The 20,527-nt window shown below is 37.7% G+C and overlaps 1 protein-coding gene across 1 annotated transcript in view; it reads left to right on the forward strand.

Annotated features, from left to right (window-relative positions):
• The window catches only part of LOC124631248 (Ca(2+)/calmodulin-responsive adenylate cyclase-like), a 63,094-nt gene that overhangs the window by 30,502 nt on the left and 12,065 nt on the right, over positions 1 to 20,527 (forward strand). Inside the window, exons 6-10 of the mRNA XM_047165518.1 lie at positions 7,536 to 7,647; positions 7,986 to 8,113; positions 17,901 to 18,059; positions 18,323 to 18,467; positions 18,750 to 18,923. Coding sequence (XP_047021474.1) covers positions 7,536 to 7,647; positions 7,986 to 8,113; positions 17,901 to 18,059; positions 18,323 to 18,467; positions 18,750 to 18,923 — 718 coding nt within the window. The remainder of the gene's footprint in view (positions 1 to 7,535; positions 7,648 to 7,985; positions 8,114 to 17,900; positions 18,060 to 18,322; positions 18,468 to 18,749; positions 18,924 to 20,527) is intronic.

Consider the following 20,527-nt stretch of genomic DNA (forward strand, 5'->3'; position numbering starts at 1 on the left):
TTCACAAATAAAACAATGCTGACAGTTAAATCATAAACAAATATTTGTGCTTTTGTAGGTAATCTTACTAATAATGTAAATGTAAAACTCTACTTCTTTGTATTGAGATTGTTTCTCATTGACGTAATTTGAACTGACACAGTGAGCGGATTTTTCATCACGTTAAAAGAGCGCTCCATAATGCGTGGTATAGAAAGATAACGATGAGGTTACTAAAAAGTAAATTTTGGTCTTCTGCCATTATCATCCTAATACACAATATCAAAAAATTGTACGAGCGTTACAAAGCTGGAGTAGATCTCTCTGTCTGGAAAAAATGTGCAGCTTTTCACGCATTTCTCTTTAGTGTCTGGATACTGAATAGAAAGCAGACGTCATTGTTCGCGAATAATGTTTTCGTTGTTTAATTTGTCATGTAAATTCCCATGTTACATGAATATTGTTGTTTTGTGGTCTTTGCGTCTCTCGTGTACGAATCACCGTCAGCCGACGTTGGTGAATCATTGTGCTCATTTAGCCTGTGGCTGTTTGTTCATGTTTATTACATTGTGTTTGCACAGTCTTATTTCCATAAGGACGAATCATCGGGTTTGCTGTTCAGGCGGAGATCCGGTCGACATACAGGTGCTTTTGTTTACAGTTTTGCTGTACCTACGTGTATTTACATTGAGTTATTTTCGTATGATTCGTTTCTTTATAACTCTATCTCTGAGATTAAGTATGACTGTTGCCGAAATTCCTATTCAAAACATTGTTTGGTTTACACCTCGCTTCTGATAAGTGAAGTTTTACAAAAATACTTCCCTATTACATATTAGAAGTCTTTGTTTTTTTGATAGACAACGGAACGGTTCGGAGATGTTCCAAAACACGATGTTTATCGCTCAGCATTCTTTCAGTCGTCTCTTTTATGACGGCTATTTGTTTCACGCCGGTATTACCTTCAGGTATAATGTTGTTGTTTAGAACATTATCAAAATGTTGCCGACGATATATTTGTGGCGTGTTCAACATTTTCTTTTAGCACGTTGATAGATTGATGAAACAGCCATTCTTATAAAAATGCTTGTAAACTCACAAGTGTTGGTACGACCCGAGCGGAAAATTCACCTACTGTTAAATGTGAATTCCAATTTCCAATACACACAAACGTTTCGGGACAAATAAATTCGATTTCCTTTGTCACGTCAGTGAAAGAGGTTTGCCACGTTAATTTGACGCCTCTTCTCAAGTGCAACGATCCTTTGTTTAGTACCCAACGTCTTGCCTCTCGCCTTGAACATCGGATCGGATTTTCGCCTGTAACTTGGAGCCACAGGGGATGTATTCATTCGTGCACTCCTACTGAAATGTGGGCAACGTTAAGCTTCTAACGCCTGAAGTCTGATCCTAAGCTGGAGGGAAAATTAATTTCAGAGAAATGGCAGCACTTCATACCTTTTATTTTTTACCAGAAGAAAATGCGTTCGAGAAACTTTAGTTAGAAGATTTAATACCTAAATATTTTTCTGACAGCTTCCTATATGAATAATTTGTTTCATGTTTATTATGATTTATGAAATAGTGCACATTATAATGTTGTACAAACATTAGTTTGTTTGAATAGCTGCTCGTAAACTTGTAGTCGTTCGATGGTTTTGTAATGGAGCAGGAGTGGTGGTTTTGTGGAAACAATTTGTATTATGAGCGTGAAACTCATCAATCATGTAAATATTGGTGTAACAGGAATTACCAACTATAACAGGAAATGTTCCATTGAAGTTTAGAATAGCGGCGGCGCTCATACCTATTTATTGACTCTACTTGTCATTCCTTGGCGGGTTTCCAAACACTATATCACAACTATTATAAAAATATATTAATGAACCACCTTTTTACTATGTGAGATTTATATTCATGAACGTTCTTAAGTTAGAACTTCTCAAAATATTTCAAATGCTTCATTAACGCAATAAGACTTTGATAACTACAAGAATCCAAGTCCTTATCTACGGCTTCCTTAAGCTTTTTGTTGAGAAAGAGGAGATCATTTTCTTCATCTCATCTTTCATTGTTCATTATCTCAGTTTCAAATTATTTATTAATTGGGGCCTGTAACTATTAAAATTTGTTGATAGTATCAATAATTTTGCATCGATCGGGTAGTAGGAGTAAGGTAAACTTATACTGTTATTGATACGTCACATATAGGTACTTATGTTTTATGTATGTTTACAAAAACATATTGTATTCTACAAAGTCATGTATTCTTACCAAAACAACACGCAGAGGTCGATTTTTTAAATAAGGTTAATTTGAATATGTATAAGGTAAACCGAATCGTTTATGACCATAAACAAAATCAAATAAAATTGTTTTGTTTTTGTTCTTTCTGGTTCCTCCAAGTCCGTGGTTACTTGTGTATTCCTGTATTGCATTTAGTGAATCATCTGAATGAGTTAATGCATCTTCTAAAGACTATCTTAGCAGTTTATATTTGATATATTGTTGGCATGAACAGGCGCATTTGTATTGCTTATGCAGCTCATATTTATGACAGTACGAAGTAATGTAAATCGAGCATGACCCAAATATTAATAAGGAAAAGAGATAAAATACATGTATATTAAGACGACGATAAGTCGATACCAATTTGGATACAAAATGTAAATAAAATAAATTACATTGCCAAATTGGCTTCAATGTTAATTTAATAACATATACTTGTTGCTCTTTTAGGGCTTAAAACCGGACATTATTTATTAGACAAGTATTTACTGAGTTTGTGAATTGTAAAATTATATAGGTCACGACCGCGCCTGGCCTATGTCCGTTACTCAGCCACCGGGCAGGCAGGACATTAATTATGCACCCAAAGCGGACAGGTATCAGTTTGTCTACAAAGAAGCCCCTCAATGGCCAGCAGGCGTGGCTAATCGATATGTATGACGCGATGCTATCTGCTTATCAAATTATGCAAAGTGATCCGATACTTCTAATCCATCATCTTCGTTTGTCAGCTAAATGGGACAGGCTAATGTTGTAGACATTGTCGTGCCTCGTTATAGATTTTAAAATATTCCATTGTATTTTATTATATTCTGACGAACACGAAGCAGTTTGTTTAACGAGCTCAGGCTACAAAAGTTTTGAAGTTTTGAACAAAACATCTTAAACTCCACTTCCTTTGTTCATCTTAACTACGAAGCTACGAAGTTTCGAAATGCTTACAGTTAAGTATAATTAATTCACATAAATTACGAGATTAGATAGTAATGTAATGTAAACATGGGTTAGTTCAACATAAAATATTTCGTTTATCGAATCCCACGCAAACGTAAACAATAAAAATAAGTTATTCTGTTTACAAAAGTGAATCAATTTCAACGAATCAATGACCAGGGACGACCTCATAGTTTATTTACATTAAAAACATTTCAGTTATAAAAATGATTGATGGATCATCGCAAATTAGATGTTGAGTTTTATGTGCTCACCACTAAAAGCCAAACTACTACAATATTTACGTCAATTAAAATGCAATCAACTCACTGTTGATATTACATTTTCATTAAACAAACGTGGGATTGGCTGAGGACAATTTTAATTGCTATTTGGTTTTGCATTTCCACTGAGGTAGGCACACTGTTACGTATTTGTTTTGAAAATTTATTCAGATTACCTTGGTTGCGTTGCTAGCACGATATGGCATCGCATTGTGTAGCTATAAATACCTATGGATAATGATGATTTTTGTTGAATAGAAATGTTTATCGGTTGTCATGATAGTCTTTATTAATTATAGTGCTTTGCAGTTTTTGCGAAAGTTGAGGAAATTGAAGAGACAGTTGGTTCCTTAGCTCTTAATTAGTCTTAATGTTTTTATAAGTAAGGTCATAATATCCGCTTCTTAGGGTAGGCAGTCTAAGTTATGGTATTATTTGTCTTCTATTCTGTATAAAAAAATGTACATTCGTCTGCCAAAATTAGAAAATGTAATCATTCCTTAATTGTGCGCAATATCGTGTTCCCCATAATTCTCAGAAGTTCTAATTAGCTACCTACCACCAAAAAGATCAAATAACTTCGTTTATAATTAAAAGATGTCTATATTTGCTGCTTATTCATACTTTAACTCGACGCCAATTGGATTAAGTAAATCTAATTAACAAGTTTTGCGCTGAATTTGAATGTAATCACACCGCTGCCGCTGCGGAGCTCTGCTATAATTTAATTGTAGGATATATTAGTCATTTTCTCGTGTAGACAGGGTGTCTAAAGACACAAGGGTCTCATTATGATGTATTTACTTTCGTGTCACGTATTTGTACGATTGCGCAATGTATCTGAACGTTGTGACGTCACGTAGCCAGGAAGTCTATTACCGCGCCGCACCGCATCGCACCGCACTTGATCCTTTTAGGCTAAACGGATATTCCGTTGATAGGATTGTCTGTCTGTCTGTCTGTCTGCCTGCTTGCTAACGCTAGTCTCCAATTATTTCTCATTCCTTTAGTTTGGTCGCAAAAATGCCTGTAGCATCAGATTCGTTTGAACGTAAATGATATTAGTCTCAGCAATAATTCTTTTGATGTCTGGTATTTTACATCAAAAGGATTTTCATTGCTACTGTGTACTGGCTAGACGTTTGGGTCTGTGCTACAATTTGATTTTTGCGTGTCTCCAGGCATTTCTTTTTGGTTTTCTTTGCTCAACGTAGCCACAATTGTTATTGAGATTTTTATTGTTTTATTTCCCTATGGGATCTGAGAACCTTAGCAGTCGTTCGTAACAATGGAAGCCGTATGCAAAACTTAAAATAATTTCTTTTATTATTTCTATAAATATACATATATACTTGTAGTATGCTTATAAATACTTATAATATTATAGAAAAAAAAGGTGTGTTAATGCGATACCTGTGTTCGGTCCATCGGATCACATCCATGCTCTGTCGGCTTTCAATGCGGATTACGGGTAAACATTAACTCAACAAACATATTATGTACGGTCAACGAAATACATTATTGTGTTGTAAATTACATGATTTAAATTCTAAAACGTGATAATTATCTTCCTCATTTTAGATTATTTCTTAATTATCAATTGCTAGACATTGAAACGCATTTAACACGCAAGAAATAAAGATTTCTGTGATTCTTCTATGTACATTAAAGCTGCACTGTTTAAGCACAGCCACTTACTGTATTTTTAAAATAATCGTTGTCATTATATCAATATCTCGCTAACTCTATTTCATCTAAAAATATTCTGTGGGTTGTATCAGAATAATCAATGCTTCGAATAGCCACAAAGTTAGTTTCAGTAAGTTTCCTGCAGCGTCGATCGATACGGCCAGGCATGTGGCAGAAAAGCAATAGTTCCAAACTTGAACTTCCATTATACTACTCGTAAATATGAACACCGAAAGCTTCTAAAACATTTGTCTTTTCGCCTAGAAAAAACATGTTGTTCGGTTCACGTCACCAAGGCGAGTTGGCGAGTGCCCATTGAAAAACACTCTTGGTTGCATAATGTATCGAGCGTGAGCCGCAATCGGAAATCCATTGTGATCACTCTGAGCCCAACTTTATTTTGTCAACTGTCATGTTTACCTCCCAAAATAGTTTGTTATTTCAAGACATGACTGATATTTGTCTTGACATCACTATTTTAACTAGTTGCTTTTATGGAAAATTTACTTATGAGGCGTGTCTTGTTTTAGTGTCCATGACTAGCACATTTTCACGCACTAGCACGTTGTCACATTGCTTTAAAGACATAACTTTTTAGTTGCGTTATCACATTGTTTTACATCCTCAAATATAGGATTTATTTTCTTCTTTAAATTAATTCTTCTCATTATTTGCTAACGTGACCGGAGAGTCAGGAAAGACCGATTTTTCACTTCCGATTTTTTCCTTTCAAATGATTGAGAGCTTTCGAGAGGAAGCTTGTAAAAAATGTCCGATATCCAATACCTTTGTCTTTGTTCATCGTTGAGCTGCTGTAATCAGGGAAAGGAGAAAGAAGGGGTTAGATACTATTTTTGCTGCCTTTGACGCAGACAGATTTTCGATATTGCTTACAGTTGCAGCTTGCGAACCGAGATACTACATTTTTATTTGGATGAAAAATCCTCACCTCAGCCCACTTTGTACTGGTCCGTAGATCGATTTCAGGAAAGGTTTTACTAGGATTTTAGCAGAAGATTCAGGCTTTATCTTTAAAAATTGCTTTTTACACAATTCTCAAATCTATTCATGTGGAGAGCTTAATTTTTGAGATTTTATTTTATCACAAGAATTGAGCTCTCCACATTACGACGAACATGACTTTAACGAAATAGTCATTTCTAGTCGCCCTCGAGAAAATATGTTATGTAAAAATCTTTTTTATCTCGATACCCTTTCCCTGTACGTGTACATAACTAGGAAAACAAACATGAATAAAAATGAATAGTTATGTATGGTGAATATAACATGTAAGCACATAAGCATAAAAAATATCATGTGTACAATGTTTACGCATAAAAGTTTTTGTAGTGGCAATTTACACGCGACGATTTTCAATACGAACTTATTCGTGTTTACATATCACACGTACGTGCTAAGTACATATTCATAACGAATCTCTTTGAATTCGCATTTAACAGTATAATGATAAGCTTATGTAAACACACAATAAGCATAAATATACATACTTTATAGTCTTTAGGAATTAACACAGATAAAATCCTCTTCTGCCCATTCAAATATTCAGAAATGTACCGTGAATAGAACTAAAATTAGGACATTCGTGAAAACTGAAATGTTATACACTTAAATTGTTAGGTAGTTGAAAACTACCTACGTTGGAACTGCATCAAACACGAATGGAAAACTTGAAAGTGCTTAATTATATTAAAACTGCAATATGTTGGCGCTGGTCCCTGAACAGACTTTTCATTAAAACTAATACTAGAGTAGTTCCCGGTCCTTGTATCTTCCTGGTTCAGTGTGAGCACGAACCAGGTAAAATTTAACATGTCATCTAGTTTAGTCGACAAGCACACTGGGTACCGGAAAATAAATTGAACCGTGACGCAGTGGAAGCTAGGAATTTTACCTATAAAGTGCTATTTTACCACGCCAGTAACACTTGAGAAATAGGGTCCTCAATCATATTCTGTAGTGCTTTTCTGTTATTAATAACTTTAGCCGGCTTGTGGTCGTTTCAGAAACACTTATAATGAATGGAAATACTGCTGCTCAATCCATCAACTTGGTCTATCACATCGTTCATTACTGGTCGTGCATGTTTGAGTTTATTCCCTCGTGTTTTCGACATTTTTGTTTTTACATTGGTCACGCTCGTGTTTGACCCTTCGATAAGCGATGATGCAGTCGACCGTTATGGTGTACGCTTGCACAGGACTTAGGTTTATCGGCGAATACCAGTTCGTAGATTGTTTGATTTATTGTAAAAGTATTGGGCCAATCTTTTAACAAACAGAATATTATTCAAATAGTTTTAATCATTTACCTATTATTTAATAATGTATTTGTTCTCCGTAGCATCCTGTTCGCCGACATCGTGGGCTTCACGGTGCTCGCATCGCAGTGCAGCGCTCAGGAGCTGGTGCGGCTACTCAACGAACTCTTCGGCCGATTCGATCAGCTCGCCAATGTGAGAATTGCACTCCTTACCTTATTTATTCTTAGCACAAACGTGATTGTTTATTTGCCACGGGGAAACCTTTGATTGAATCCGTCGCGCGAAACATGCAAAATTTTAATGATTTCATGCTGTTTATTCCACAAACAATCATCCAATTAGGGACCCTCTTTTTATAAATTTATGGTACGCTTAAACTGTATTTATAGACGTCTGAAATGGGTGTGGTACCAAATACGAGTATAACAACTATTTGCTCAAGTCGAATAGTTATTTGTCTTCAAATATTTGTTTACTAATGGATCCGATAGGACACTTAGCATATTTATAGTAGAACGTGTTTTGCTTAGGACAACCACTGTCTCCGCATCAAGATCCTGGGTGACTGCTACTACTGCGTGTCCGGGCTGCCCGAGCCACGGTCAGACCACGGCCGCTGCACCGTCGAGATGGGGCTCGACATGATCGATGCTATAGCGTGAGTCACTTCAACATTACCATAAATTAACATAAACAGGAAAACAGGTGACATGAAACTGACGCCAAGGGCTACGAAGCTATTGCAAGATGCCTCGTGAGGACAGAAACCTGTTGATAATTAAATAAGTTGTACCGGTAGAAAAATAAACAACCTCAATAAATGAATACGTAAATCCCTTGATTGGACTATTTATCCTTGACCGCTACAATGTATCTAAAACGGCAGACCGCGATTACATTACGCAATGAGCCCAAAAAAGTGTCATCTGCACGTCTAAACCAAAAATAGCCGCAAGTAGCCACAAACGACCCACGCCTACGGCAAACAAAACACTGCGCCACCTTGACTTGCCAATTTATGGCGGCCGTACAACAATAAAATTTAATTGGTCATTTCAGTCGACGTGGCTAGCCTACTGTCCGTGTAAAAACACTACAGACTACAGAAAGATATAAATCTTCAGTGATGTATAAACGTGGTGATCGATCGCTCAATAGCTACAAAAAATTAGGTCAATTAATCTTATAGAATCGTTCCATATTTTTATAACGAAGACTGGTTGAGTGGGTCACATATAATTATTTATTGGAAACGTGTCTTTGTGAAGGGGAGAGAGTTCTCTTGTGTATTGCGATCCCACATATTTATTTTTAATTAATAACCTAGGTCTGTGCGGCTCGTGTCAGCCGTAGTACGAGGGCACGCGCATCGGAGCATGGCGCGATACGCGCTTATCTGCGCATTGGCTCATCAAAGGAGACGGCTAAATATACTCTTTGTGATCATGGCCCCCGCTGACATCCTGGGTGGCTCCTCGTCGCGTGAAGGTCACTAGGCCGACCTGGAATGTTGCACTTTATCGCACTTCTACCTTCTACTGTACCTAATACGAGATGGTCGTCTCAAGGCAAATTTTTTGTTGGTGTTATTTAAATTTTACATTTCCAGAAATATTTTGGCGCCCAAGTGATCTTAATTTTAGAGTTTTATTAATAACTCATTTTATTTTTGAAACCAACCTTCATCCAACTACAATGTAAATGAAGTAGCATATGTAATTCGCGAAAATGTTGAGAAGTCTCATTATCTCTGATGGCTGTTCAGAGACCATTCATGACACATCTTAACTGTGTCCATACATAAATAAACCGCTGACTTATAATAAGAGGCAAGCAATCAACACCCGTGGTCCGACCACAGGCCACAAACCTCAAGCAGAACACAGCTATCTGTATTCAGCGCGGGTAGTGTTTCAGACACGCGTCACGTTCACTGCTGTCATCTGCACATTATCGAAAGGACATATCCGCCTCCGAGCACAAGAGTAACTGAAACAGTGACGCGAATGAGAATGTAGCATTTTGGCATAATAGCAATGGTACCAGCATACTGTTATGCCAATTTTCCAAGAAATGGATTATAAGTATGTGTACTTCTATTTGGAAAGTTCCTATTTCCTTTGGTGCTCTCAAATATATCACATGTCGAAGTATCATAATTTGTGTCTGCAAGACTAAGTCGAAGGCGATGACTGAAGTCTGACGGCTTAGACAGGACCCCGAGTCACGTAGAAAACTCGCCAAGCGTAACGTGAATATCTTTTATGATCAGATTCCAAATCGAAAGACGTGCTCCTTCAAGTGTAATTTTTTACCATTTCGTATTGCTTGCTTTTTCATCCAAATTACGTTTTATTGCTTCTTCTACCATAAAAAGTCCACAAAGAAAATTATGATATGTCATGTATGTACGTCAACTATTATACGTAAAAATATCAGCAAAATATCACTTGTCAGCGTGTTATACAATAGTGTTTGTAATGAAAATACTGAACAGAAATAGTTGTCAACACTATTTCTACCGTGATATTCGTCGGACAACATTGAGACTGTATGTATTGCTCTTGACCCAAATGTTATTCCTCATTCGTGGATACACGTAAATAGCTGCAATGGTGTTGTCCGTCAACATTCGTAACTAGCATGATTTCTGTCAATGACTCGTATTTACAGATGAGCATCAATTAACACGCTGAAATAGTCTCGTTCGCAAAATACTGTTCTATAAATAGTATTCCGCTTACGTAGTTTCAGCCATGCATGTTTGGTGCACGCTCCGTGTCATATTTGGGAGTCCTATATGAGAGGGAAAATAAACAAGTGACTGTATATTATCGCAATATCTGCAGCTGTGTTGACCAGCGGCGGCCTGCAGATAGCAGATACACAACTCAAACATACAATTTGTTGACAATGTCCGCTTTGCACCACCGCAACATGAAGGGTCATCCATGTTTGCTGCACATTTATATGAATCCTGCATTTAATCTTGTTGTTAGAACATGTGGGGACGTAAAGTTGTAATGAAACTGATCGTATCTGCTATAAGTTAAGTGTCGATAGCGTCGTATCATTTAAATTGCTATCAATTGAATTACGCTCGAGCGACCTTTTAAATTGTAGGCGTATTTGACCTATATTACGGGAATATAGATCACACTCTTCAATTTAAAAGAAGTGCAAACTAAAATACATACTGAAGGTAGCGTGTAAAATTTATTTATTTGTATGTAATGTAATAAAATGTATTTCGGACAAAACTCTTGCGAATGTCGCGGCGAAATGGTCCAATAAAGTTATTTTCATATTTGGGGACATTTACCGCCAATGATATGTATTATAGTTGTTGTAGATAGACATACGTTGAGGGCGGGATACAGGGATGTATGTACAGGACATGGAGTTCAATTCATTTGGCTAAGTTTGTAGTCCATTTAGTGTAGAAATGATTAGTTCGTTGTTAATGTCAGGCTTTTAAAGCTGCCCGTTACTAGCTCTGGTAATTTTAGACTTATTTACGTCTGCCAGTAAGATTGTATGTTTACATCAGTCTCAGAATTTAATTAAAGGGTCAAAAATTATTTAACTTCATCTCAAATGTCTTCAACTAATAATATAAGCTTTTCAGCGCGTATGTTATGTTTGTAAAGACTACTAAAATGCTTTTATGAATATAAGCATTATTCATACAAGGAAGCATGCCGACATTATGGCAAATAATATAAAAACAGCAAAAACTAGTTTTTGTTTTATGGTAAACTATAAACGTTCGCTGTCGCTCGGTCGTTGCCCCAAACTAGGAGTGTACTCGAGGGGGTTCGAACAAACAAGCACTGTTCCCGAACTTCTACCACAGTCCGGGTCATTTTGTATTCAGGGGATGTACCTACATGTGTCCGAGATACTGACATGTGTCTCCCTCAGCCCACTGTCGTTCTGGCTTGTGGAGGGCGAAATAAGGAAAACAGGAACAAGCAATAATGAAGAGACATCTTCCACAAAACAAAGAAACTCCAGTAGCTGCTATCGATAGTATTGGGCAAACATTTCGTAATGCCATTAGCGATGGGGCGCCGCAATAACAAAGGAAAATTAACATATCATAATTGCGTTAGGCGTCCTCGGATTAACTTCTCATCTACCTACGCCGCTGCGCTCGGATTACAATTCAATTTGCCTTGTAACATCAGCGTACTTCTGGGAGTTCATGTTCAACTCAAATAAACTGTTGCGAACTGTTATAATAAACATTGTTAAGCCATGCTTTACTCGCAAAAATGTTTTAGTTCAACAAATTGATGCGCCAGTCGCGGCGTGAACTAATACTTCTGCTACTTGTCAAAGTTTATTGCTTTTTGACAAATGGCAACATTAGTAGGGTTCGTCTGAATCTTGGCGCTGGAGCAATGTTTGCACTAAAAGCAATGCTGTATTGCGGAATAGCGGATGACTGGATAACTAGAATTTTCACATTTACACACAAATATTGTTTTGATCCATGGACCGTTATTTAATTTAATATGTACATACTTAATTTACTGTGCAATCAATAATACTGAGAGATATCTTCTATTCAAAACATCAATGGCAAGCGTTTGAATGCGGGTGGGAACCTCTGAAACTGAATAAAATGTTTTGTATAAATGTATTTCCCTTCCGCGCGTAACTCATTACTGCTATTGACAGGCGACTGCGGAATGAATCCAGACTATCTTGTTGGATAACTCTTGTTGACCCACTTCCCAACTAATCCAACTAATAGCTAATTAATTTGCCGTTTCACCCCACTCGTGTATATTTCATGCGACTGATTGACGAATGAAGATTTACTTCAGTCTTGGCTCGCGCTTTTCATTCTACGTAGTTTTACTTACGTTTTCACTGTGATCAATTATAGCGTGCACAAGATGTAGGAAAAGCGCCAACTTACCTGCATGTCGATTCTATAAAATATCACAACTCACTTCGACATCACTCTCACTTCGACTTCGATCTAAAGGTAGAATTCCGTGGACGCGACAATAGTCAACCTTTGAAAATGTATGGCACCGTTGTCGAGGCCCGTGACAGTCGCGCGCGGCCGACGAATTTCGTAAGCTGCTCGCGGCATTGTCAAAAATTTAATTCTGGTTTTACTAAAATTCTATAGATGTTATTAAGCGCTAGACCATGTTGAGAAGCGTACGGCCGCGAGCGGCTCACGAAATTCGTCGTCCGCGCGCGACTGTCGCAGCCCTCGGCAGCGGTGCCATACATTTTCATAGGTTGACTTTTGTCGCGCGCGGCTGCGACAATCGCGACCCACGGAATTCTACCTTAAAGTTTCGTGATTGACATTGTCAAACTACACTAGCGCTTCACTATCGAGCGTGTTGACAAGTTGAACTAAATCAAAGTCGAGATTTTGACAGATTTGTCAAAATCTGTCTATCTATAGGGGAGGTAGGGGAGAGATGGGCAGTTGGGAGACATGATCAAATCAGAATAAAAGGGGGGTCCTTTTATTCTGATTTCTGATCATAGTTTTGTTTTTTTTTAATTGGGTAGTTTACGTTACCGACTGGTAACGGTGTTCATCCATAGACTATCTGTCATTTCTGTGAGTTGTCAAGAACAAACACTCGTAAAAGTACTTAAATATTTTGTTGCGGTTTCGGATCGTTATAAAGAGAAAACTAATGAAAGGTATGTGTATTTTCTATTATTAATTATTGATTGTCAAAATCTCCAGTTACAATTATAGTAAGTCGATGCAATCCACACCTATTATACCTTTAGAAGAGAGTACTACAGCAATAGTTAATGGGCCCCACGTTTTTATTTTAGTCTAATATGACCGGGACCACCTACGTAGGTTGACAGGTAAGTAACTATTTTTTATTTTCTAGTTTTCAGTGCACATAAGATAAAACCGTTTAACTTAAAAGTTTTTTTACCGATTTTTTTTTCATAAACTAAGTCAAAAGTGTCCAATGCTCTCTATGGTAGGGAGGCTTTTCTTCGTCAGTGAAAATTTGTGAGGTTATAAATCTGCGCGAAAAATCCTTTATAGAATCTTGTTTCAGGTACCGTTGCCAACTTGATCTAGAGACTATTATATTTAAAATAGTGTTTAAATAAAGTTCTAAGTGTTTCCAATACTACAATCAAACATTTATTTAAAATTAAAAAGAAAATTAGTTGTCTCCATTTCCACAATATTCTTGGTCAAAAATTGAAAAAGATTACATAAAATCAAAATAAAATATTTATGAATTCAAGGAACACACTTGAAACCAAGACTATCGGCTATCGCATAAGTGGTTTGCTTTAAGGAATGTGAAGTGGTTCTAACATACTGCTGCAAAAAAAAATACTGCTAACCTTGGTCCACTGTTTGTGGGTTTTGATGGTGCCACCTATACTGTTTAAGCGCACGGCTAATTCCTCCCACTGGCTTCGACTTCGCTCTCTGGCATTTTGCGTTCTCACGAAACCCTTCGCCAGGCCAGGGTTTTGCTCCATAAACTCAACCAGAGTTTCAACCTGAGCCGACGAAGGGTGAGACGACCTGTCATTTGGACTGAAATTATTGTTGGATTAATAAAATAAACACTTCCTTAATTAATATTATTTTTAACTTTATAACAAGAAATATAAAATTACTTCATGATTTTATCACAATTACGGCGAAAACCGGCGAAAACAAACAAGCTTAAACACAATATGAAGACAGAAGATACCCGATATATTACTTTCCTCTATGACAGAAGAGAAGAAAATATTGTCCACAGATTAATAATGGTATTGGCGCTGTCAGTATTTTTTTTCGTAGGGTAAGCATAGATTATATTCACAGCACGAATTTAGAGATTTCTGTTTATTTTATACTTAAAAGCTGCCTCAAATTCCTTACAATAACAAATTATAACTAAAACATCATATTTAGCTAAAATTCTGTGTCAAAACTGATAAAATTAAAAACTGATTAATCTCGGTTGACATTTTGTCGAGTGGGGAAGTCACTAGCACAGCATTGGTCGATGTCGAGCTCACTTCACTTCGCAAGTGATTAGGTGATGTTTACAGAATGCAAAATCAAGGTCGTTCTGAATCGAATGCGAAGTGAGAGTGAATAGCGAAGTGAAATGCGAGTTGTTGTTCGAATTTTATAGAATCGACGTGCAGGCAGGCCTTGGCCCTGTTGCGCCCCGCTGGGGTTGCTGACAGTATTCTACTTGTGTAGCCCTTTCATTTGATACCCATATTGAGGGGGCTGTGCCATTTTGTGCCGGCGGCCATATTGGATTTAATTAAAGGTGTATACAAAATTTCAGACCAATCAGTTGACAGGAAGAGGGTGAAATTTGAATTACTAAATTTGATCCAAGAATAAATAATACGGGGTGAGCTAAATAAAACCGTTTAAATATCTCGTAATGTTGAAACTGATTGTAATTTTTAGGAAAGCTCTTTCATTATATCTAGCCGAATATAAGAAATGGCACTAAAAGTTGATAATGATCTGTAAAATCTGATTTTTTATGCAATAAATTGTGAAAAAGTGCCCATCCCTCCCCTACCTCCCCTAAAGTATGAAATGACATTACGAATCTGGTAACATGGCACGTTTTTCTAAAATAACATTATATTTTAGAGTTTGGAAAAAAATGAAGCCACTCTAAGACTTAATTTGGTGCGCGCTCGGCGAAAACTAATGAAAAAATATGAGACTGCTGTCGTTGTCTGCTTGACGCGGTCGCTTTATTAGCTTACGTAAATTACGCTTATTTGGTTAAAATGTTACACAAATTTCATTTTTTTAAGTATTTACAAAAGACTTGGTCAACAAGTGGTAGGAATTAATTGACGGCCTTCGTGGAATCATAATTGCAAATTACTGCGAACTAATTGGACTGTTAAAATGCGGTAATATAAAGTCGATTTGTCACCGATAAAAACCATTTCTGTAAAATCAACTGAAGTTATTATTCAGAAAGGAAATCATAAAACTGGCCATAATTTTGCAGTTATGGTTCATTTTCTGAAACGATGGCCGCGGTAGTTTCAGGGTGATAGAACTATACATATACATACATACATACTTTCATTACTGGTTTGTTTCGTGTGGGAGTGGGCCAGAACTAAAACAATGCAGTTCTACGTTCAGGGCGACAGTTAATCATTCATGAAAACGAATAAAAATAAATATCTGCCTTTTAATTTGCGTCGTACTGAATGACTACTGCCATTTCAGTAACTTAATAATCTCGTTTAATTTAATCCGTAGCTTTTTGAAACATTTAAAATTTAATCTGGGAAAATTACGGAGATTTTGTGCGCTGTAAACGAGAAATCGTCTCCCGCACAGAACACTCGACTCGAGTTTCACAAAGTCGCTTAATAAAGTATCCATTAAGTCGGAATAACTACAGAAAAGTTTACACTTTTTAATGTAAATGTTTGGAAATAATTGCGTGATTAACTTGTCCGAGTGATTTAAAATTACAGAACTAATTTTGCAAACTACGTTATTACGGTCGTAAATAAATACGCCCACGTCGCTGTATTACAAATCTTGAAGTTCGTCATTGTTCATGAACTATATTGGATAAGCGCCACTGCTACACCTAATATTCTACAGACAGTAATAAATCAATGGCTCTTGATGTGAACAAATGTCTCTTCAAGCCACAACACTCCGAGTAACTATGTTTAAATTAAATTAATATCACTTGTTGAACATTCATTTCTACTTCAATCGTGTGAATAAATTACAAAATTCCGTTTAAACAATATTCTATTATTCTGTGGCTTTTGTCTACGTCTATGTATTTTTCATGCATTGAAAATATAGATCAGCAAACTATAACACGTGAGAACGGGAAATGTAAATTCAATAAAAAAAGCGTTCAGGAATTTGTGTGTGAAGTAAAATAAACTTATTTCAGCAATTCGTATCCGACAGTTTGTGTTTACATCTGCACATTTTTATTTGCAACACTGTAGTACTACATATACACATGTTACGAACTATTACATAGGTAGTGTATAGCACTCGGCGCGTGCGCACCGCTGCCAAGTTTATTGCCATTCGTCTTCTACTTACGTTGTCTATTCAACGTGAAAGAGTTACAACCCAAGTGTTTTCAAGAGATTTATTTCGCGAGTAAATAATTCCACTTTAGCAACGATTTCCACCGTTCACTTGATTTATGGACTGTTTTAGAGTTCCTTTGCGAATGCCAAACCGAGTAATTTCTAGAATTACGACTTGCTTGGTTTTTCTGCATACTCACAACCAAAATACATGTTTCCTCAAGCACTTATTAGGAATGAAACGGAGCTTAGTCGTGGGAAATGGACAAGGGTCTTTCATTTAAGCTATATTTTGTAAAATATGTTGAATCTTTCGTATATACTTAGTATTATGAAAATAATAACAAATCAATTGTGTCTGCTTCTGTTACATAGAAGTTTAATCAGACGTAAGGAACTGTAGGTTTCCATCTAGTTTTTTGTAGATAAATAGATACTAACCTCTGTTATGTAAAAACACCAAAAGATGTTTTCTATGTGTTTAAAAAACAAGCTAGAACTATAACCACACTTTTAAATGTAGGTATTGGTATGTAGAACCCTTGAGCTTATATACAATTTCGGTTTCTGTTTTTATGATAACCCTGGATATAACAATATAATATACGACGTGTTGAGATAACAAAAGTGCAAGAAGGTTTAAACAAAAATGTTATTTATGGTTATTACTAAACACTTATTCAAATTGCAAATCTAGATTTATCGAATAGTTCTGATAATTTCTCATACAGTGTGTATTGGTATTACGTATAGATTCGAAAATACTTGGGTCCGTCGTTCTGTAAACGCTGAACCCAGTTTGCTGAGTACTTATTGAAAAAAAAAAAGTTTGAAACTACATTTAATTGCTGAAAAGGTTGTTCCATGATGTTTCGTATTTTTTTTTTGCAAACTTGATTTTAAAAGCTGTTTATTGCTGAATCATCCGGTGAAAGTACTAAAGTAGTAAATAAAATACTAACAACAGCTTGAACCGTCTCTACACGCACTCAGAAATTATATTGTATTGGCGTTTAATGAAACTAAAATTACTTTTTGATAATAATGAAGCATGTACAATCCGATTTTATGATTCCATTTTATAGCGCGCTCTGACTTGTCTAGCATAAAAATTACCAGTGCTATTATTCACCTCCCGGAATTCTGACTTTACTAATCTGTTCTACTCTGAATCACGCCTGATTTAATCTGGGTTTTCGGAGTAAATACGTAGTAAAACACAGTCCATTTCTGAGAATTAAAGCTTTGGCCGTAGACTTTATATCCATATGAAATAGTGAAAACACTTCGCAAAATAAATTGTGTAAAGAGGTCCCTTTTGATGCGATTTTTTACGTAGAATTCACCATGACTTCTTTGTCTCCTAGGTCTGTCGTGGAAGCGACGGATGTCCAACTGAACATGCGCGTGGGTATCCACACAGGGCGGGTGCTATGCGGCGTCCTGGGCCTGCGCAAGTGGCAGTACGATGTATGGTCCAATGACGTCACGCTTGCGAACAATATGGAGGCTGGCGGCGAACCAGGGTGAGTACGCATATTGAATAGACCGTATAAAGCAATATGTCATGATTCTTACCAGGTATTAGGCCGAACCGCAGCATACACATTTTTCATAATTATTGATTCAACTCATGCATTCTGCTTTCTTATGAGTCAACGAGCATCGTCATCTTTGAATCAGCCATATATGACAACATAACTCCTTGAACTAAAAGTCGACCTCTATTTTATCCGTAAAGATTTTTCTAGTCGGTGCATTATGGTACAATATGTCGATTCCCTTTCAGGCGTGTGCACATAACGCAAGCGACGCTCGAGTGCCTCGGTGGCGCTTACGAAGTGGAGCCGGGTCACGGAGGCAGTCGGAACGCGTACCTTCGGGACCATTCCGTGCAGACTTACTTCATCATTCCGCCGCCAAGACGGAGAAAAGTACGTCTAAATACTGTATAAAATCCTCGACAAGTTTCTCGGAAATCCATGGGGATTCTTCCGTTCACTTGATTATTTTTTTAGTTACTTTCAGGCTTGGGTGTAATGAGATTTGTGATAAATGTAAATAATGAGAAAATGGCTCTAAATCTATCGTTTTGGCATACAGGATAAACTTGTAATATAAATATTTGTAAAATGTTTCAATGAGGTCATGAATCGATTTAACAGTAGGTATGTACCTAATTTTATAAACAGTGACTCGAAAATAAAATATTACAGATGTGTCTATCAGCTGGCGTGGGCCTTGGCTCAGCGTCTCGTCGGAAGCTCTCTTTCAAGAACGTTTCCAACGTGGTGGTGCAGCTGCTGCACTCCATCAAGTTCAACGTGGACGTGCCCTTCTCCAACATGGCCGCCTCCCCTCAGGAGCTCAAGGCCAACGCCGCTAGGAAGGTACCACCCCATGTCAAACTCGAGACCGAACAATACATTTCTCGGAACAGTTCCTCTCCAACAAACTTGTCACGGAAATCGTTTGCGCCCTGTAAATACCAGCACGTGAACACGACAGGAAGGCACTAAGGACGCCACCGGTTTTCGTATTTATCCACATTGTTCAAGAGGAACTCTTCCAATACTTTACTCGTTATTTGAAACGTTAAAATCTTTACTGTTTGCACTTGTAACTATTTTGCGAAAATTTTGCACTTCAATGGACATGACTAAACAATACGAGTTCAATGTCCACGGCTTTATTCTCGCTCTTCAGAATGTTTGTCTCGAGTGATGTATTTTCTCGTATCGGTGATCTGCTCTCGTCTGACAAAGGTAAGTTCTCTTTATTTCATTTTATTTCATACTGTTTTTTGTATTTTTTTTCTAAAAATAAATGTCATTATATTGGTGTCTCCTGGATATTAATGTGCAAATGTCAATGTAAATTCAATGTTTTTGAAGTACCTACCTATTTATAAAGAGCGAGGGACGATAGCAACCTGCCAGGGTGGGATTCAGTAAACATTAACACATTAGTATGATGGTGTCGCGTCGGGGGCCAGTTGCGGATCTCCCGTAGTAGGCTCTGTGGGCAATGCATGCCAACAACCCTAATATATCTGTGACTTCACACTTCTTTCTACTTATGTACTCCATTATGCACTGCCCCTATGTAAATGTCCTCCCCCTATGTTATTCTACTATATATGTACTTCCCCTAAATTCATCCTTTGTATTCCCGCTATGCTCTTCCTCTATGTACTTCCATATTACTACTACTACCTTCTTCATGTAGTCCGCCTATGTGCCTGAATATTGGACGGCTGTATCCACAACCTTTTTTAAAGGCTGGATCCTACCCTGCCGGGTGGTCCCTCGCTCGCCGGTGTAGTGGTACGATTCGGGCTTCGCTTCGGCTAAGCTTGGAGGTGTGCGAGCCGAGTACTAGCGCGCGGTGTCGGCAGGTGCTGGACCTGCGGCGCGCGCTGCACGCGGAGCCGGGCTCGGCCGAGGCGCTGCGGCTGGCGGCGCTGCGGGCCGAAGACGTGAGAGACGCCATGCGCGCCCCCCCCCGCCGCCTCCGCTCCCCACCACCACACGTTCGACGCCGTCATGCAGCACCACGCCCTCCGCACGCACGCCGTCGACGACACCCCCGCACATGTTAATATTATACAAACGCAATTACGCACCTCTTTTTTGACCTGTGCTATTTTTTATTGCGACTATAATGGGAACTTTGCATCGATTTCTGCGATTGTATGAACTAATCTAGCACAGATTATTTGCATAGTGCGTATACGTAGTAAGCATACGCTCGCCGTTACATGTAAACAAGACTACAATGTGGTCATCGTCATGTTGCGGCGTGTGGTAGATACACACACATGCATCTTTGGGAAGATCTAGTGTATGGTTTTGGTAGGTCTAGTTTAGGTATACAATGAAACCATACTGCTATTTCTCCCGCGTTTCTCAGATTTTACGCTTCAGAACTTGATACGCGAGACGCATTGATATGGCATTGACGATGCGTTTCGTATTTACTGTGTGTCGAATGA

Source organism: Helicoverpa zea, chromosome 6, assembly GCF_022581195.2.
Source record: "Helicoverpa zea isolate HzStark_Cry1AcR chromosome 6, ilHelZeax1.1, whole genome shotgun sequence".
Taxonomy (NCBI): Eukaryota; Metazoa; Arthropoda; class Insecta; order Lepidoptera; family Noctuidae; genus Helicoverpa; species Helicoverpa zea.